Source organism: Cololabis saira, chromosome 5, assembly GCF_033807715.1.
Source record: "Cololabis saira isolate AMF1-May2022 chromosome 5, fColSai1.1, whole genome shotgun sequence".
NCBI lineage: Eukaryota > Metazoa > Chordata > Actinopteri > Beloniformes > Belonidae > Cololabis > Cololabis saira.
The window spans coordinates 36202819-36220744 of NC_084591.1; the positions used below are offsets into that span (position 1 = coordinate 36202819).

Genomic DNA, 17926 nt, shown 5'->3' on the forward strand with positions numbered 1-17926 from the left:
TCCACCTAATTATTCAAATGAATTTGAATGATCACTTTGACGACCTGGATGTTCTCCAGATAAAGACATGAAATTGTAAAGCCAGTTTTAGCTTCTTTTCATTACTTTTCAATACAATTTCGGTTCAGCTGGTTTTGGATTGTTAATTTTAGTTGTTTTGGATTATTTTCTCACTGTTTCAGTCTTATTCGTTGTTAACCATAATAACTCTGATCCTGAGTGATGTATGTATGTACAAAATTAGGTTTAATATAAGTCAAAAATTAGATTTCATTTAACATCAGTTATTCTTTTTATTTGAAAAAGGGCAAAATAAACAAGATATACAATTTACATATAACCGCCAAAAAAAACTTTTGCACCAGCTTTTGCATGTCCAGCCAGGAAGAGCAGGAACCTCCTGGCTGGAAACAGAGCAATCCTCTCGATCATGCAGCCCACTCTGCGACCTCAGTTTCGTAGGAATAAATGTTCATATTGTTCTCTATGAACTGAACAAAGTCCTTGACTTGTCTGGTCTTGTGGAGAAGGCTGATCTTCTTGCTTTTGTTTTGTTTCCACTTTCTTTTCTTGATGTTGCCATTCAGGTGACAAACATCTTGTCCGCGGGCTGACCGTTCTTTTAATGCTGCATCATGCTCTTCCTTCACATTTTTGAAATTCAAGAATTCTGTCTGAAGATCCTGAATTTTTCTGGCAAGCCCAGAGTTGTCGTTTTTAGCAGCCTCTGAAGCCGACTGCATCTCGGGACACTGGCTTTTCATGGCTTTGATTTGTCGGAGCTCATTGTCTAGCTTGTTGAATTGTGCTGTAAGTTCATTTCTCTCCATTTCAAGCGCATCCAAGTGAAGCTTGTTCATATTATAATTGTCAATCGATTCTTTGGCACTGTCGTACTGGTCTTTCAGCTCCTGTACTTTACATTGGAGAATGCGGTTGTAATCCAGCATTGCCTCTCTTTGGGCTTCCATTTCTGAATACTGGTAGCGCATCTTTTCTTCCACCAGAAGCTTTTTGTTCAATCCCAGAAGCTGTTGCTCAAGGATGCCGTTGTTCATGCGAAGAGACTGGTTCTCTTGCCGTTTTCTCTTTGACTTTTCTTCCAGATGTTGTTGTTTTAAAAGTGATTGTTGGGATTTCAAAAGTTGACTTTGGATCTTATCATTAATCTGGGTCAGGGTTTTATGCTCCATTTTCCTCCTGTTGTATTCTTCTTCTAGTTCTGTCTCATCTCTTAAACTCAAATTTATAGCCACAATTTGTTGTTCGAGAGCCTTGTTGTTTCTGACCAAGTTCTCCAGCTTCTCTTGCTTCTTCAAACATTTTTCCTCCAAGGTTGTTTGAGTCTGGCACTTCATGTTCAGATGTTTGACTTGACCTTTCAAGTGTTTGCGCAAGTCTGTTGCAGCATGTTTTTCTGCTTTCAGAAAGTTGTATCTGATCTTTGGGTCTTGGTCATGTGACAACTCATTGCTTGTTTCTTCCGTTTGAGTGGAAACGCTGTTTGGCTGTTGTGTATTGTCTGTTTCCTCCTCATTTCTCTCCTGTTCCTTGTCCGTTTGTGCAGATCCTGAAACCTGTGGACCTTTTAATGCTGCATCATGCTCTTCCTTCACATTTTTGAAATTCAAGAATTCTGTCTGAAGATCCTGAATTTTTCTGGCAAGCCCAGAGTTGTCGTTTTTAGCAGCCTCTGAAGCCGACTGCATCTCGGGACACTGGCTTTTCATGGCTTTGATTTGTCGGAGCTCATTGTCTAGCTCATTGAATTGTGCTGTAAGTTCATTTCTCTCCATTTCAAGCGCATCCAAGTGAAGCTTGTTCATATTATAATTGTCAATCGATTCTTTGGCACTGTCGTACTGGTCTTTCAGCTCCTGTACTTTACATTGGAGAATGCGGTTGTAATCCAGCATTGCCTCTCTTTGGGCTTCCATTTCTGAATACTGGTACCGCATCTTTTCTTCCACCAAAAGCTTTTCGTTCAATCCCCAAAGCTGTTGCTCAAGGATGACGTTGTTCATGCGAAGAGACTGGTTCTCTTGCCGTTTTCTCTTTGACTTTTCTTCCAGATGTTGTTGTTTTAAAAGTGATTGTTGGGATTTCAAAAGTTGACTTTGGATCTTATCATTAATCTGGGTCAGGGTTTTATGCTCCATTTTCATCCTGTTGTATTCTTCTTCTAGTTCTGTCTCATTTCTTAAACTCAAATTTATAGCCACAATTTGTTGTTCGAGAGTCTTGTTGTTTCTGAGCAAGTTCTCCAGCTTCTCTTGCTTCTTCAAACATTTTTCCTCCAAGGTTGTTTGAGTCTGGCGCTTCATGTCCAGATGTTTGACTTGACCATTCAAGTGTTTGCCCAAGTCTGTTGCAGCATGTTTTGCTGCTTTCAGAAACTTGTATCTGATCTTTGGGTCTTGGCCATGTGACAACTCATTGCTTATTTCTCCAGTTTGGTGAGTGGAAACGCTGTTTGGCCGATCGTCTGTTTCCTCCTCATTTCTCTCCTGTTCCTTTTCCGTTTGTGCAGATCCTGAAATCTGTCGACCGTTGAAAGTTTTAGCAACAAACATTGTGCTTTGAGCTTTGTAATAGCTTCTGGTTTTTAAAATAATGTTAAGTCTCTGAAAGGATTGTGAACAGAGGTTGTCTGACGGTTTGCAGAAATGGAATGATCTCGAAACATCAAAGACCGTATGCGATGTAGCGGAATGTGGGCGGAGCTAAAGGCTTAGAACTCCGGGTGTGCTATGACGCAGCTATGATGTCATACCGTATGACATCATAGCTGCGTAATAGCACGCCCAGAGTTCTAAGTCTTTAGCTCCGCCCACATTCCGCTACATCGCAGGCAGATCAAAAGAATCCCATCAGGGATAGAAAAATATATTAATAAAATATGTTAGAGTAGACTGACAAAGAGGACCAGGTGATGGTGTTCGGAAATAGATGATAGTTTGCAGTACTCGAGTTGAGGGGAGATGAGGGGGGGTGGCATCCCCCCCTGAAATAAAAACGGTCAAAATTATCCCACCCTGAAATAAAAACGGTCCAAATCATCCCCCCTGTAAAACTGCCATCCCTCCTTTCCATCCCTTATGTCATTTCATCAATGAATATGGTATTAGGCCTACTGCTATTTCAACATTTAGGGCCTGATTTACTAAGATCCTAAATAAAGAGTACTAAATTGCGTGTGCACTGAAAAAGTTTGCACGTGCTGTTGTTGTGTGTTTTGCGGGTGATCAACTAAGAATGCTTGCGCAATTGATAACAGGTGCAAACTGCAGTATTTAAATGAGGTGTTGCGTGTCTTACGTTTGCGCCATGGAGAGTCTGGATGGAAAGCAGGATAGTCGCAAGAGCAAAATGAAATTTGACGAGTTGGCAGAGTCGGCGGCAGAACAGATATAATTGGGGGGCACATAATAACCAGCGGGGGGGCACAAACTGCCGTTCAAGAACGCAATATGATGTAAATGCTTAATATGAGTTTGCCATCAACGATCACAGCAAACCAGTTTCAATTACACTACATACTGCAAAATCTCTTTTTAATACACACACACACAAGTGTATTGTGCACCCAAACTGCAAAAAAACAAAAAACAACGACGTACAGGCCACGTCTCTCCCTCCTTCGCCCTCTCCATCTCTCTCTCATACAACGCATACACATAAAAATGTGAACGGTGAATCTCCAAATTGACGAAATTAGACAGACCCAAACATTCCACATTTGCGTAATAATAAACGCCAAGGCTGGCGCCATGAAGTCAATTAAATGCATGTCTCACCTTTAGAAGAGTTGCACATCTTAATTTTCCTATTTCACCATAGATCACACTTTGGGAAGCCTTCTTTATATTTTAGCATTATTTCCGCGTAGATAAGAGTGAGTTTGATGCTCCTTAACAATCAAATGGGCACGAATGGAGATTAAACCCAGCAAATCCCGTAGCATCTCCATTGTCAAAGGTAAGCTCACCAATGCGAGGTTCCATGTTGACGACCAGCCAATCCCAACAGTTCTGGAGAAGCCTATCAAAAGCCTTGGCCGATGGTATAACGCAGAACTTAAAGACTCTGAGCAGGTGGAACAACTCAGGCAGGATACAATCAGCGGCCTCAAGCAGATTAACAACACTGCTCTCCCTGGAAAATTGAAGCTATGGTGCTTTCAGTTTGGGCTGCTACCTCGCCTCATGTGGCCAATTTCCATCTATGAGGTCACCTTATCTCATGTCAATCGGCTTGAGAGACTGGTGAATGCCCAAGTGAGGAAGTGGCTTGGACTGCCGAGATGCCTTTCCAGCATAGGCCTGTATGGCAATGGAGCGCTCTCCCTTCCAATCTCAAGCCTGGTGGAGGAGTACAAATGTGCCAAAACAAGGGTGGAAATGACTCTTACAGAATCCCGGGACCCATGCGTCAGAGATGCGGCTCCAAACCTGGCAACAGGGAGGAAATGGAAACCATCTGCAGCAGTAGCAGTGGCAAAGACCACCCTCAGACACCGGGATATAGTGGGACGAGTCCAACATGGCAGAGGGGGTCTTGGCCTGGAAGCAACAACACCCGCTTGGCAAAAGGCTACTCCGTCTGAACGGCGACACATGGTGGTTGAGGAGGTGCGCAACCAGGAGGAGGCAGCCAGGTGTGCCAAGGCAGTCTCCCAAGCCCAGCAAGGACGCTGGATGAGGTGGGAGGGTGTGGAGAGGAGGAAAATCACGTGGAATGAGATGTGGAGCATGGAGGCTAAAAGGCTCAGCTTCATCATCAGAGCCACTTATGATGTCCTGCCCTCTCCAACCAACCTACATCTCTGGTATGGAGAGGACCCAGCCTGCCTGCAGTGTGCAGCCACAGCAACCCTCAAACACATCCTGGTGGGTTGCAAGACCAGCCTGACTCAAGGAAGATACACCTGGCGCCATAACCAAGTGTTGAAGTGCTTGGCTGCCGAACTTGAGGACAAGAGGGTCACCATCAACGCCATGCCTTTCAAAACCCAGACCACCCTCCCACGGAAGACAACATTCGTCCGAGAAGGGGAGAAACGGAGAACCAAGCCATCACCTCCAAACTCAGGCCCACTGGACACAGCCTGGGATTGGGAAATGCGGGTAGACCTCAGCCAGAGGCTCACTTTCCCGCCAGAAATCGCAGCAACCAACTTGCGCCCAGATTTGGTCCTCTGGTCCAAGTCCTGCCGGCGTGTCTTCATTGTGGAGCTGACTGTCCCGTGGGAGGATAACATCGACGAAGCATTCGAAAGAAAAAGGCTGCGTTATGCTAACCTAGCAGCTGATGCTGAGGCGCGGGGATGGAACGTAAAGGTGTGGCCAGTGGAGGTTGGCTGCCGAGGCTTTGTAGCCAGGTCCACCACACGGCTCCTGAAGGAAGTTGGGATCAGAGGACAGGCCCAGCGGAAGGCAATAAAAGAACTTGCCAAAGCAGCCGAACGGAGCAGTCACTGGCTGTGGCTGAAACGGAGGGATGCAACGTGGGCTGGCTGATGACCACGGGGTGCCACCATATGACACACACCCAGGTCTGATCAGCCTGTGGCAGGCCAACCTTGGAAGAGGGTGTATTGTGTTAAGAGGCCGAAACACCTGATGAAGACAAGGCACACAACTGATGACGTGTAGATTTGGTGGTGCCCCGCGATCCTGTCCAAACTCCACCCCACAGTCATGTCCGATAGGAGTTATCGTGCTGATATATTTTAGGGATATTAACAGCTAGTCTTATCTAGAATCATTTTGGTTCGCGGATCAACATCAACCCAGCTCCCCCAACCCCTTGCTCCCGGCTGATTTATGGTTCCGCGTCACACCAACGCAGAACCGACGGCGTAGGGTACGCAGCGACGCACACCGCACCGCGACCCTACGCTGTCGGCTACGCCGTCGATTTAACGCGGAACCATAATTCAGGCGAAGCTGCAGTCTGTCTGTGCTGATACTGACACACCGGGTCGGAGCGGATTTGGTCATGATGTTTAACCTGTGTTTTGTGATTAATAAGCACAGGTTTTAATTAAATGTAATTTACGAAGGATGATTTCACGTTCAATAACACGTGATTTATTTATTATCACAAATAAAAAAATGAATGTGCCTCCTGTTGCAACCTTTTGCTGAATAATACTCGATTTAACATTCAAATAAAATATTTCTCCTTTTGCATGTGGAGAATCCTCACCACGAATTGAGCCATCCCCACCCCAGTCCTCAAATCAGGCACCAACAAGCATCCCTGCAGAGCCTCAAAAGCGGCCAGTTTATGAGGACATTGACAGAGCCATCGGTGCGTAATGCTGGGCAGATTAGCACCTTCCTTTCGAACATATTAAATACAGACGCAATCACAATACCCGCAATTACTTTTAGGCTTGGTAAATCTCATTGCGTGTGGTAAATGGACCTATTTGCATTTTCCCCTCCCAGTATTTAGCGCTTTCTGGCGGGTACGCCCCATATTGATTATTCATCAGGGCAAAAGTACTAAATGAACAGCGTGTGCTATTTTGGTCATTTGAGAGGCGCAGTCCTCTTTGCACGCTGTTAGTAGATCAGCTTGCACATTTCCCTCGTCAAACTCAGTGGGCGGGCCTAACGCAAATCTAGTGGAATCCACTGCTTTGGTCCTAAACTGGAGGTAGAAGAGGAAGCCTGTCTAAACATGACAGCTGTGAGTTGCGTGTTGTAGAGAGTTGCGTGATGCAGCAGCAGGTATCTGCTGAGCCGCTGGAGGAGTTCTGCTCAGAGCTTCTTCAATTAAACTCTGCTTCTCTCAACAGCTCTGGGCAGGATTTTGACATTTTGTACACCTTGCTGTTTCAACATTTGTGGTTAGAGGACCGAGGTTTCAGTGGTTGCCAATAACATTTTGGAGTAGAGTAAAAATTTTGGAGTTGAGTAAACATTTTGGAGTAGAGTATCCAAACCAACGTAGAGGTGAATAGCGCCGCCTAGTTTATCGGAATGTGTCCCGAAGCCCTGCAACAATCCATTATGTGGATTCGATTTGCCTTGACTTGATGTGCAGGGGAACCAATGAGGTGGAATCCGCCCACTGAGTTTGACGAGTGAAACTGACAGTTTTACATTTACATTTCATGATTCAGCAACACGAAATCATTGATTAAATGTGTCATTAATTAATTAAATGCAGTTTTACATTTCATGATTCACACGCAACACGAAATCATTAATTAAATGTGTCATTAATTAATTAAATGCTGAAATAATAAATATATATTTTTACTTAAAATTAATTGTATTTTAATTAATTAATGACATATTTCATTCTAATTTTAATTAATTAATGACACATTTAATTAATTAATGATATATTTCATTCCCATTTTAATTAATTAATGATGTATTTATTTATTTAATTTTGGCACAAAAAATCCTCCATACATACTGCTAGACTTTTCACTTAAAAAAAAATTGTAGGCCTATATGTTAATAAGAGCTGTCATTTGCCTATTTAATGTACAGTGAGCGTCCTTTTTCAGCTAATGGGTTTAAGGACAGTTTAGGCTATTTATTTTAATGAGTCTTATAGGGACAGAATTGGTCGCCGATTTGGAGACATCTAGTGATGAAAACTGAAACTCTTGAAAGCCTCTGTGCTTCACTTATTAACCTTCCACAATAAATGCTATCCAATCCGTCATTGGGGTACTGATTTCACCAATGTGTTGATATGCTCAAAATGTAAAATAAAATCTTACAGAAGAGTTTGTTTCTGTGTTATTTATAATTCGATTTACGAGACATTTTATTTAACAACATGGTCAAATGCAGATAAACACAGTCAAACTGAAGCAAGCTGTGAGAGGATGGGGTTTGATATAGATGATTTGATTGTGGTATGACAAGAACAGAGACTGAGTTAAACCTATAACCAAAAATCAGAGAAGATTGTGATAGTTAGCACTGATTACTGGTACTTTGTGAAGTACACTTTCCACATTTACTGATTAACTATATTGTCTTTGTAAGATTCCCTACAATGTCTCTCATTCTGGTAAAGTTGATGCATTACTGTATAATTAGGCCAATCTTAATAGATGAGCAGTGAAAAGTCTGCGCTTAGTTCAGAGGGAACTCACAGAGGAAATCCAGATGTTAGCCGATAGTTATTTTGTTCTTAACATTATTTTTCTCTATATGGTCAGTAAATGGCCAACTGATTTAGCGCAGATATCACTTTATTTTATTTTGTCAGTAGCCTAATAAAGACATTTCTGTTACTATTTCTAGTCGTAGATTTTAAAAGGTTTGTGTTTGGTTCTGCTGTAGTGAACTGAAGAACTGCCTTCTGTGTAGCTGTGTTGACCTTGAGGGTTTCATTTTGAAAGAAGTTTCTACATTAATTTTTGTCTTAGAAGGTAGACACAATAATTTTCAGATTCCTAAAACTATTGGAGTAATGTCCAAATGTTTTTACTATTATCAATATTACTATAAATGTTGATACGTTTATTTTCTATCAATAGGGCACATCACCAACTGTATAACAAACTCAATCAAGCAAATTTAGTATCTTTTATTTATGAATAAAATCACAATGATTTTGCACTTAATTGATACTTTCAGTTACTCTGAATCCGTAGTGATATGACTTGATCTATCACATGAGTATTTAAAACTGAATCCCTTCTGCGAAAGCCAGTGGGCCTCATTCATGAAACGTAAGCAGTTTGGTTGTCCTCAAAGAGAAAGTTAATCATTTCAGGATTCAAGAAAATGTTTTAAGTTCTAGAGTTCTTGTAGGTTTGAATAAAATCCAATCGTGCTTCTGACTACAGATTGTGTAAATTATGAGTGGATAAATATAATGCTTGTCATTATCAGACTTTACAACATTGATGCCATATATTGTCCACTTTGTTTTAACATGCAGATATCTTTAAGAGACGTTTCTGAATCTGAAGCGAGAATGACTTTCATTTATTTAAAAAATTCAGGAAAATAAATGTTTCTGAAAATTGTTAAGAAATTACAATTAAGGAACTGAATACACATGTTATTCTTACCAAACTATTTCTTGCAGTCCCATTCTTTCACTTCCCTATTAACTGCTTTAGTCATGTCAGGCCAGAGCCTTCTTGGTCCCTGAAACAGAGCGAAACAACATATCTTCTCTTTACTGCAGTTTGATTAAAATGACCTCTAGTGCTGTATCTGAGCTCTCTTCCCCTTTCTTTTTTCTTTTACATGCAGCATGTCCACAGATGTAGATCCAGGATGAGAATTAGCCTTTACATAGTAACCATCATCTCCTTACATGGTGGTCCCTGGGTGGGGGGTTTATTCTAATAAGTGAGTCAAACTGTAATTACAGAGATGAACAAACACACGTTCCTCTCATCAAATCCCAGCTATTTGCTCCAATCCTGAATCCAGAGTAGGTTTACAGTGATTTCAGTGAGTTGTCACGAGATTTAAAAAAAAAAAAAGTTGTATTATTTAATTTGAGGATTGCTGTCCCTACAATTTTAGAAAACATTGTTGTTTGCTCTGTTTTTAGGTTTTTATTTTGCGGCACTTTGGTCAACTGAGGTTGTTATAACTGTGCTACAGAAATAAACTTAACTTGACTTGCAAATCTGTTCAGACTTCATGAGTGAGGCTCACTGTACATATGTAAAAAAAACAACAACAAATAAACAAGGAATACATTTCATTATGTCTTTGAAAAACACCTGGGTGTGTACGTCATGATAAAAAAATTCAAATCAAAATCACACGACTGGGAAAGATGAGCAGGCAGCAAGTCCGCACATGTTGCTCCCACGTTCGATGTGGAAGTATCTGTGAGAGGAGAACATTGTCTTTAACTTTCTGTGGTTTGCATGTTTTCAGAAATATTTTGTTCATACAGTATGTTTGAATATAAAAAAAACAACAAACAACAAAGTACCCATCAATGCCCCAACTGGGTCCCCAGGAGTTCTTTACTATCCAGTAAGGGATACCGCTGTCCTCGCCGTAGCCGACAGCAAGCACAGCGTGGTTCACCGTGTCTGTAGTGTTGTGGCATTTAGTGCTGAGTACAAGAAGAACAGCAAGTCACGTCTGACTTCATACACATGACTGTTGTAAGAATGAGGAACTTAATTCTAATTATAACAGCTCCACTGAAAGAAAAGGTCTGTTTGTTTTTTTTTAAAACCCATAAAATTATAATAAAGAACAGTGAGCAGATGGGTCTTTGAAGTGTAATGGAAACTACAAACCAACTAATACGTTAGAAATGAGCATAAGAAACATTCTCAGTCAGTTGAATTTAAAAATAAAACATGAACAATAATAAATATAAATACACAGATTGGATATACTGTACGTAAAGTATTGGTCATATTCCAAGTAAAATGAACCTCCTAAAAAAGCACCCTATTATAATAAAACTTTTGATTTCATAGACAATGTCACTGAAAAACAAACACTTGGGAAAAACCCCTTTTTTACTTTCACACAGTAAAAGGTATAAATCATTTCCTGCTGCGTGGTCATAACCTGCTGTAAAAAAGGAAATGACTGTGCCACATTTATCTGTTTGTGTCAAATCTTGTGACCATATCTGCACCTGAACCTCTATGCATATTCCTGCCTTGCACATGTAAAACCAAACAGACGTGAAGATATTTTCATGACTTGCTCTCACCTGGCGTACACGCCCTTGCTGTAATGCATGAAGTCTGCGGTCACCTGGAATGCCAAGCTGACAGGATTACGAGTGGCGACGGCGTCGACCATCCCCATCTCATCGTACTAAGAGGGAGGCAGCAGCTTAATTACTCGCTCACTCACTTCAGGGAGAGCTTTTTTCTTGAAGAAAGACACAGATGGTCACTCACCACTGTTATGTTTACCACATTCTTCACAAAAGCAGCAGCCAGTGAAGGTTTATACACACACGTACCTTCCTAAAAGAACAAAAATAAGAAGTCAAAATCGATTTGAATGTGAGTTAATTGTTAGTTTAGTGTGATTTAGTGTAGGCCAGCTGATCAGTTACCACAGCCGTGTACGGGTAGTCCTTCTCCGTCATCAGCCCCTTGTTGTACATGATGTACTCAAATGCCTGACTGGGAAGACCGCTGGAGGGTAAATTATGACGGTGTTGTAAAAATCTGAGCGACACAACTACACAGAAGTGGTGATAAAGGAGCTGATGGAAACATGTTTAGCTCTCACCCATTACATCCATGGTTATTGAAGTCTTGGGCGCAGTCTACTAGCTGTTGTTCCGACTGGGGAATACAAGAAGAAGGTCAAGGTTAAAGTAAACAGTCATGTAAACAAGAGCAGCAGCGTTGATAAGGACTTGACAGTTCATCACCAGTGGCACAAGCTTCCCAGTGGCGATAGCTGTGACGGACTCCAGACAGCCAGTAGTGGAAAACGTCCAGCAACTACCGCAAGCTCCCTGTGGTATTGAAAAAAGAGAAATAACAGTATAAAAGCAACTGAAATGTTTAGACTATTTTGTGAAACTCAGTGAAAAATAAGGTTGTATGTGAACAGGAGCATGAAAAATGAAAATTTAGAAACCTTGATCAAATTCCAAGCACTGCTTATGTTCAGGCGCTTCACTTCTGCACTTTCTGGTTATTAACTGGCAGCCTGTGTGTGTGTGTGTATGTGCATACATCTTGTGCCTGTGTCTCCTGTACTTTTAGAGACAAACTAAACTGATTCGTCCTTGCACATTCAATGTTTTCAATTCAGAAGGCAGGGAGCAATCTAAACCTGGGTTCTGCCTACCTGACCGCCAGGTGTCTGGTAGATCAGTGACAGCTCTAGCAGCAGGCACCAAACATCCCTCTAATGTTGCCCTTTAACCAACAAAAACATTTTGTAGCCACTCTGTAACCTTTAACAATAGGTCATGTCATCACAGTGGGCAAGTCAGACATCTTGACACGGCTACATGTGAAAAACACAGGTGGAACTATAACTGTAACAATGCCAGGAATGCAGCCAGGTCTTAACTTATCACAGTTTCGATTCAGTTTATGTTTGATGCAGTAAATAAAGCAGAGGAGTTAAATCATTTTCTAAGACAAGATCACTTTTCCCCATCTGCTAGAATCGCCACAGTGTTGGATTGTAAGAGTATTTTCTTGGTTTTGCATGCTGCATGTCCAGCTTGGACATATTATACGATTACCTTTGATCCTGCAACAATGGTACATGACCTTTGAGATCAACAAAATAATGACGTGCAAGACGTGGATGTTTGAGTTGACCCTTGCCTGATTCTTCACTGGTGTTAAATAATTTCCCTTCTTCCTCCAGTCGATGGAGTCGGGATGTGGTCCGTTGCTGCTGAGGTAGTTTCCCCTGGTAGCAGAGCAGTTCTGCAAAATTTAAATCTACGTCAAAGCTGGTACGGTACCAAAAACCGAAACATACACAAATATGTTAATACGCACAATTTTTTGCATTTCAAACATGCAAGACATTCTTTAAAAAAGTTGTAAGTTGTAAAGCTTTGGTCACTTTGTAATGACATTTGTTCACACAACACTTAAAAACATGTCGGTATTGAGGACACCCAGAAATAAAGTGTTTCCGTTTTTTTATGTTCTTTTTGTCCTACTTTTTAAAGGAAAGTAATTTTTTCAGGCAGATTACTAGCCTTAAATTGCCACCTGAGCCAACATTGTTTGTAACATGTTACAATGCCTGCAGCCCTGCAACAGATTTCAGAAATAAAATGAATTTGACAAGCAAAATATGAAATATCTTGAGTTTATAAGTTTGTAAAAATCGATTTAAAGTAAATGCATGATTTTTTTTCTCCCTGTTCCAGCCTTTTCTGTTTTGCAAGAATTTCCGGTTTAAAAAAGACAAAATCCCCGCAGTCAGAAAAGCGCGCATGTACAGTATGCAGCTGGTGAACAGACGGGATTTACCTGCGGTTCCGACAGGAGGAAGGACTCTCGAAACTCACGAAATGTCATGTCTGAATACTTGTTCAGTGCCACTGCAGAGACAGAGATGAAAGCAAACTGGCATTATTTTATAAGCCATCGAAAAGAATAATGACTCGGGACAAAGAGTTCTTACTTGTGAACGAGTGATTTCCCTGATTGTGTTTGTCGATCCTCCTCATGTTCTCCGTGAATATCTGAAGTCTCAAGTTGTACTCCTGCATGTTGTAAGCTTTGTTGTGCTGCTCACACAAGAGGCTACCGTTAACTTTGTTCCAAAGTGTTTTTAAATTAATAATTATATTTTATAACTACAGTTATGCAGCTCAAAGTAAATATCAGCGCAATAAAACTTCAGCGTACAGTAGACATTAGTTACATATTTATGCCATTTAAGGTGGAAATACCTGTGTCATCCATAACTTGAAGTGATTCACGTCTGAAAAAAATGATTTATGTAATTAAAATATGTCTACATGTTATGCAACAATAAAAACAATGAAGATATGCCACGAACTAGAATGAAAGTGAAACTGTGCAAACAAAGTCTCAAATATTAGTTGTTCAAAACAGTTTATAGCTTACCTTGTTTTTTCAAATAAAAGGCAGAAGTTAGAAACGGCAAAGCAAACAGAAGTAAAAGGATCTCCATGTTCACTTGTGAGAGTCGGGAGCGACTGAGCGGCTGAAGGTGAAGTGAAAGCTGAGTCTGAGTCGGTCACGAGGAGACGCTAATCCTGCAGCCGCTCACAGCCTGCAACAGGAGACTTCAGGAAAACACATGTGGTTCAGGTGAAACACAGATGCAGGAGAAAAAAAGTTCCTTCACAACACTGAATAAAAAAAAAAGTGAAATACGAAGTGCGCCCTCCAGAGGATTTATGAGGGATAGAGGTGTTGAATCGGTGACATAACCTCTGATGTACTGTACACCTCCCCCGAAATGTTATCAAGGTGGAACAAAACAAATGTGATTGTTCCACATGGTACTAGGGATGGGCGGTATGGAGTAAAAAATGTATCACGATAATTTCTGGCATTTATCCCGATAACGATACAAATGACGATAAAAAAAACCAAAACAATTCAACTCCACCTTTGTAACTATAAATCTATCACCACATTCAGTCTTTGGAGCCCCCAAAACACTGCTCTAAAAGATACTAAATACTACTAAACTACACCAATTACATTGAATTGATAAAAACCAATTAAATGAGTTACACCTGTACTACAAAACTGGAATGACTCAAGCTCCTCGCTCTCAGATCCGCCATGTTTGTTACAACAAATGTGTCTTTCTTTCTTTCTTTCTTTCTTTCTTTCTTTCTTTCTTTCTTTCTTGCTCATTTCTTTCTTTCTTTCTTTCTTTCTTTCTTTCTTTCTTTCTTTCTTTCTTTCTTTCTTTCTTTCTTTCTTTCTTTCTTTCTTTCTTTCTTTCTTTCTTTCTTTCTTTCTTTCTTTCTTTCTTTCAGGCTCATATCCTTCCTTCCTTCCTTCCTTCCTTCCTTCCTTCCTTCCTTCCTTCCTTCCTTCCTTCCTTCCTTCCTTCCTTCCCGTACGTTGTGCGTGGATTTAACACAGAATCATAAATCAGCTTTACACAAAAACATAATCAACGGGAATTTATCGTTTTTACCGCGAGATGACAAATTCTTACCGTGGGGAATTTTTTTGGCGGTTTATCGTGAACGGTAAAATATCACCCATTCCTACATGGTACTATTATATTTCCCTCTAAGTACAGTATTTCTGAAGGGGATCTCCTTCGTATGTTGAATTCTTTTTCTGTGTGTCCAGTGATTCTCTGTCGTTTTTATCAGTCCTTCATTGAAAGCCTTTTAACTTGTTCTTGTATTTGTTGGTTCAACAACCTGTCAGTCAGGGACAGAAACAGTCTTAACAGTGTGGTGAAAATCTATCTTTTCCAAGATTATTGGACTCAAGCAGAGAGACCTAGGCTCCCTATGGGAACAACAGGTTTTGAGGAAGTCTCATAGTATTCTGGGTGCTTCTGGGCATGTCTTAGAAAATAATTTTCACTGCTGCCTTCAGGACGTCGTTATGCCCAACCTGTTTGTAAGGGTAATCGCTTTTCCAAGTCTTTTATCCCCTCTGCTGTCCGGCTATTAAATTTATCCTTATGAATTTGTTTGGTATGTGCATTTAGGTACTGTGTACCTTCTAGGAATCCGGTGTTTGTATAGACTGTTTTTAATTAATGAATTTATTGGTATCAGCACTTTTTAATGCAACAAATTGCTGATTTTTGCACACAGCTGCCAACTTTCTCTCTGTGTTTCTATTGAATCTGTTGTGTGTGTTTGGGCGCGAGCCCTTGCCCTTCAAGGGATAAATAAAGTTGTCTTGAATCTTGAATCTTGAATGGATCTTCTTCATATTGAGTGCACTGCCAGTAAAAGCACGTGTCTGTGCCAGTTTACATAAAATATTTTCACTGCTCCGGTGTCTGAGCTACATAAAGGAATTAAACAAAAAGAGACTCAGCTCTGGCAGCGTTATAAACCAACTTGCACTGGCATCTGGGGTAACAAGAATAAACGTATATGTGAGTCGGTGCTACACGGAAGCATTAATAAAGACAAAGGAGATTATTGTGGATTTTAGGAAAGCCAGGATTAAGTTGAATAATTTTTGGTTAAAACTGTCAATAGAGGGGGCACGGTGGCGCAGCAGGTAGTGCAGCCGTCTCACAGCAAGAAGGTCCTGGGTTCGATTCCCGCCGGGGATGCTGTGGGCGCTGAAGTGCGTGTTAGTTCCTCCATGACTTCAGTGCCCACACCCTGGGTGGGGTTGGTGAAAGGATCTTTCTGTGTGGAGTTTGCATGTTCTCCCCGTGTTCCATGCATACAGTCCTGGGCTATACATGCCCCCTCTGGCCAACCGGGGCGCCAGATGGGGTGGGGAGGATCCGGCCGGAATAACGTGATCCTTCCACGCGCTACGTTCGGCCGGAGAAACCCCACCCTGTCTGGTGAAAAGATGCGGCCTGCTCACTCCTCAGGTTAAGGAGGAGACCTGAGCTCAGTGCAGGGCCCTCCCGGGGTTGGTAGAGGATGGCAATGCACAGGACTGTTAGGTAGGAGCACTGGGTGATAAAATGGGGAAAAAACCGGGATAAAAATATAAAAAAAAAAAATAAAAAAATAAAAATAAAACTGTCAATAGTAAGGGGTCAGTTTATGATGTTATTTAATTAATTAAATGTAATGTTCTCCCCAACCCTCACTGTGCAAACTGCCTGTCAATATTTGTAGGTAGGGCCCTGATGAAACATAAATGGGCTGAAAAATGTCTCCCAAAGGGGATTGTCCATGGGTTCCATGTTGGCCCTGTGTGAGCTGCTCGCAAAACTTCTGGGTGGTGTCTTATCTGGGCCCCATTTGGGCCCAAAAAATAAGGAATCAGAGCACATCATCCTTCCTTTAATGTACATTAACTGAGGATACTAAGTGTTGCTGGTTTCTGGCTCAGTTTATATTGCAACCATACATTTTCTTTAACAAAGTAATATTAGATACAAATCAGTGTTAAGGTACAAACTGTTCCTATCTTGACCTTCTGAGTTATATTATTTTATTTACTGCATCAGTAAAGAACGTTATGGCAAAATAAACAGGCTTTGTCATAGACTAATTGTCTATCACTAATTCTGTTTGTACGGTGTGTGTGTGTGTGTGTGTGTGTGTGTGTGTGTGCGTGTGTGTGTGTGTGTGTGTGTGTGTGTGTCTGTGTGTGTGTGTGTGTGTGTGTGTGTGTGTGTGTGTGTGTGCGTGTGTGTGCGTGTGTGTGTGTGTGTGTGTGTGTGTGTGTGTGTGTGTGTGTGTGTGTAGGTGTGTGTGTGTGTGTGTGTGTGTGTGTGTGTGTTAGAGTTTATTGAAATGTGGTTGAGCAGTGATTACATAGTGATAAAATGATCATTCCTATTTCTTTAAGACCAAACCATAGGTCACATGTTACCATTTCATCTTATTGTGGACTCTAGTACAGTGTTTCTTGAATGTCCTGAAAATGTTCCTTTGTTTTTTTTTCTTTTTAGTGTTTTGCTGACAAGAAATCCTCGATTTGTTTACATTTGCTAAATACAACGAACATGTCAGAGGAGACACTGAAAATCATTTCCTATCTAGTTGTGTCTGTTGAATGATAGTTGGAACATGTTAACAATTTACCGATATAAGCTTTTGTTAAAGTTTTTTATACATTTCCAACTTTTCAAGAATTGAGTTTGTACAAAAACCTGTGGTTGTAAATGTTACCCCTGTACTAGGCATTTATTGGTTTTCCCTGTACCGAGAAACCTTTTTATTTTATTTTAGTTGTGTCTTGAGTTTAGTAATGGCTTGGAATATATATATTCCAACGTAACACTTTTTAAAAAGCTTAAGAAAAAAAAATGTGAAAAAGGTACATTTAGTTTATTCATACTTTAAATGTGGGAGCTATTCAGTTAGGTGTTTTTGCTATGTTGTATTTTCAATGTCTTTGTGTTTGTTTTACATAGTTCAGTCAGTCTTATTGTTTCAGTCTATTTGAGTTGTAGCTATATGCTTTTATTTTGAAGGGTGGTGGGCAATTTAGGCACAGCTGATGTTATTTAATTGATTAGAGCACAGTTGGAAGTCAGTGGGCACCGGGGAAGGTGTGTGGTTTTTACCAGCTTCAGACAGCTTCAGCATCAGCCTGAGGACAGAATTAGAGCCAACATTTCAACATCTTGCTGTATTGTTTCAAAAGAGGTTTATTAAATGCCACAAACCATCGCTGCCTGTCTGGACATTCACCTCATTCCATCCTGTGGTTCCTATCTGATCTGCGTTAGAAACACTTACCTGGTGCCTCTCAGTGGCTGTTTGAATTAGTTGAAGGAGACAAATAGCCACTACATGAAATTTCTGCAATCATTTTTACAAACTCGCATTTATTATTTATAAGCTGTTG

General features: G+C 40.8%; 2 protein-coding genes across 2 annotated transcripts; both read right to left on the reverse strand.

Moving 5' to 3' along the window:
• Positions 1 to 347: 347 nt before the first annotated feature.
• On the reverse strand, positions 348 to 2611 carry LOC133444756 (early endosome antigen 1-like). The gene has a single exon (XM_061722645.1). The coding sequence runs from the start codon at positions 2571 to 2573 to the stop codon at positions 429 to 431; it is 2145 nt and encodes a 714-aa protein (XP_061578629.1). The 5' UTR covers positions 2574 to 2611; the 3' UTR covers positions 348 to 428.
• A 5942-nt stretch (positions 2612 to 8553) lies between these two features.
• On the reverse strand, positions 8554 to 13781 carry ctsh (cathepsin H). Its single transcript, XM_061721871.1, has 12 exons — positions 13550 to 13781; positions 13372 to 13403; positions 13101 to 13206; positions 12947 to 13017; positions 12284 to 12388; positions 11368 to 11454; positions 11223 to 11278; positions 11044 to 11125; positions 10883 to 10951; positions 10690 to 10796; positions 9946 to 10071; positions 8554 to 9836 (listed from the first exon to the last, which is right to left on the reverse strand). The coding sequence occupies exons 1-12, from the start codon at positions 13614 to 13616 to the stop codon at positions 9767 to 9769; spliced, it is 978 nt and encodes a 325-aa protein (XP_061577855.1). The 5' UTR covers positions 13617 to 13781; the 3' UTR covers positions 8554 to 9766.
• Positions 13782 to 17926: the final 4145 nt, after the last annotated feature.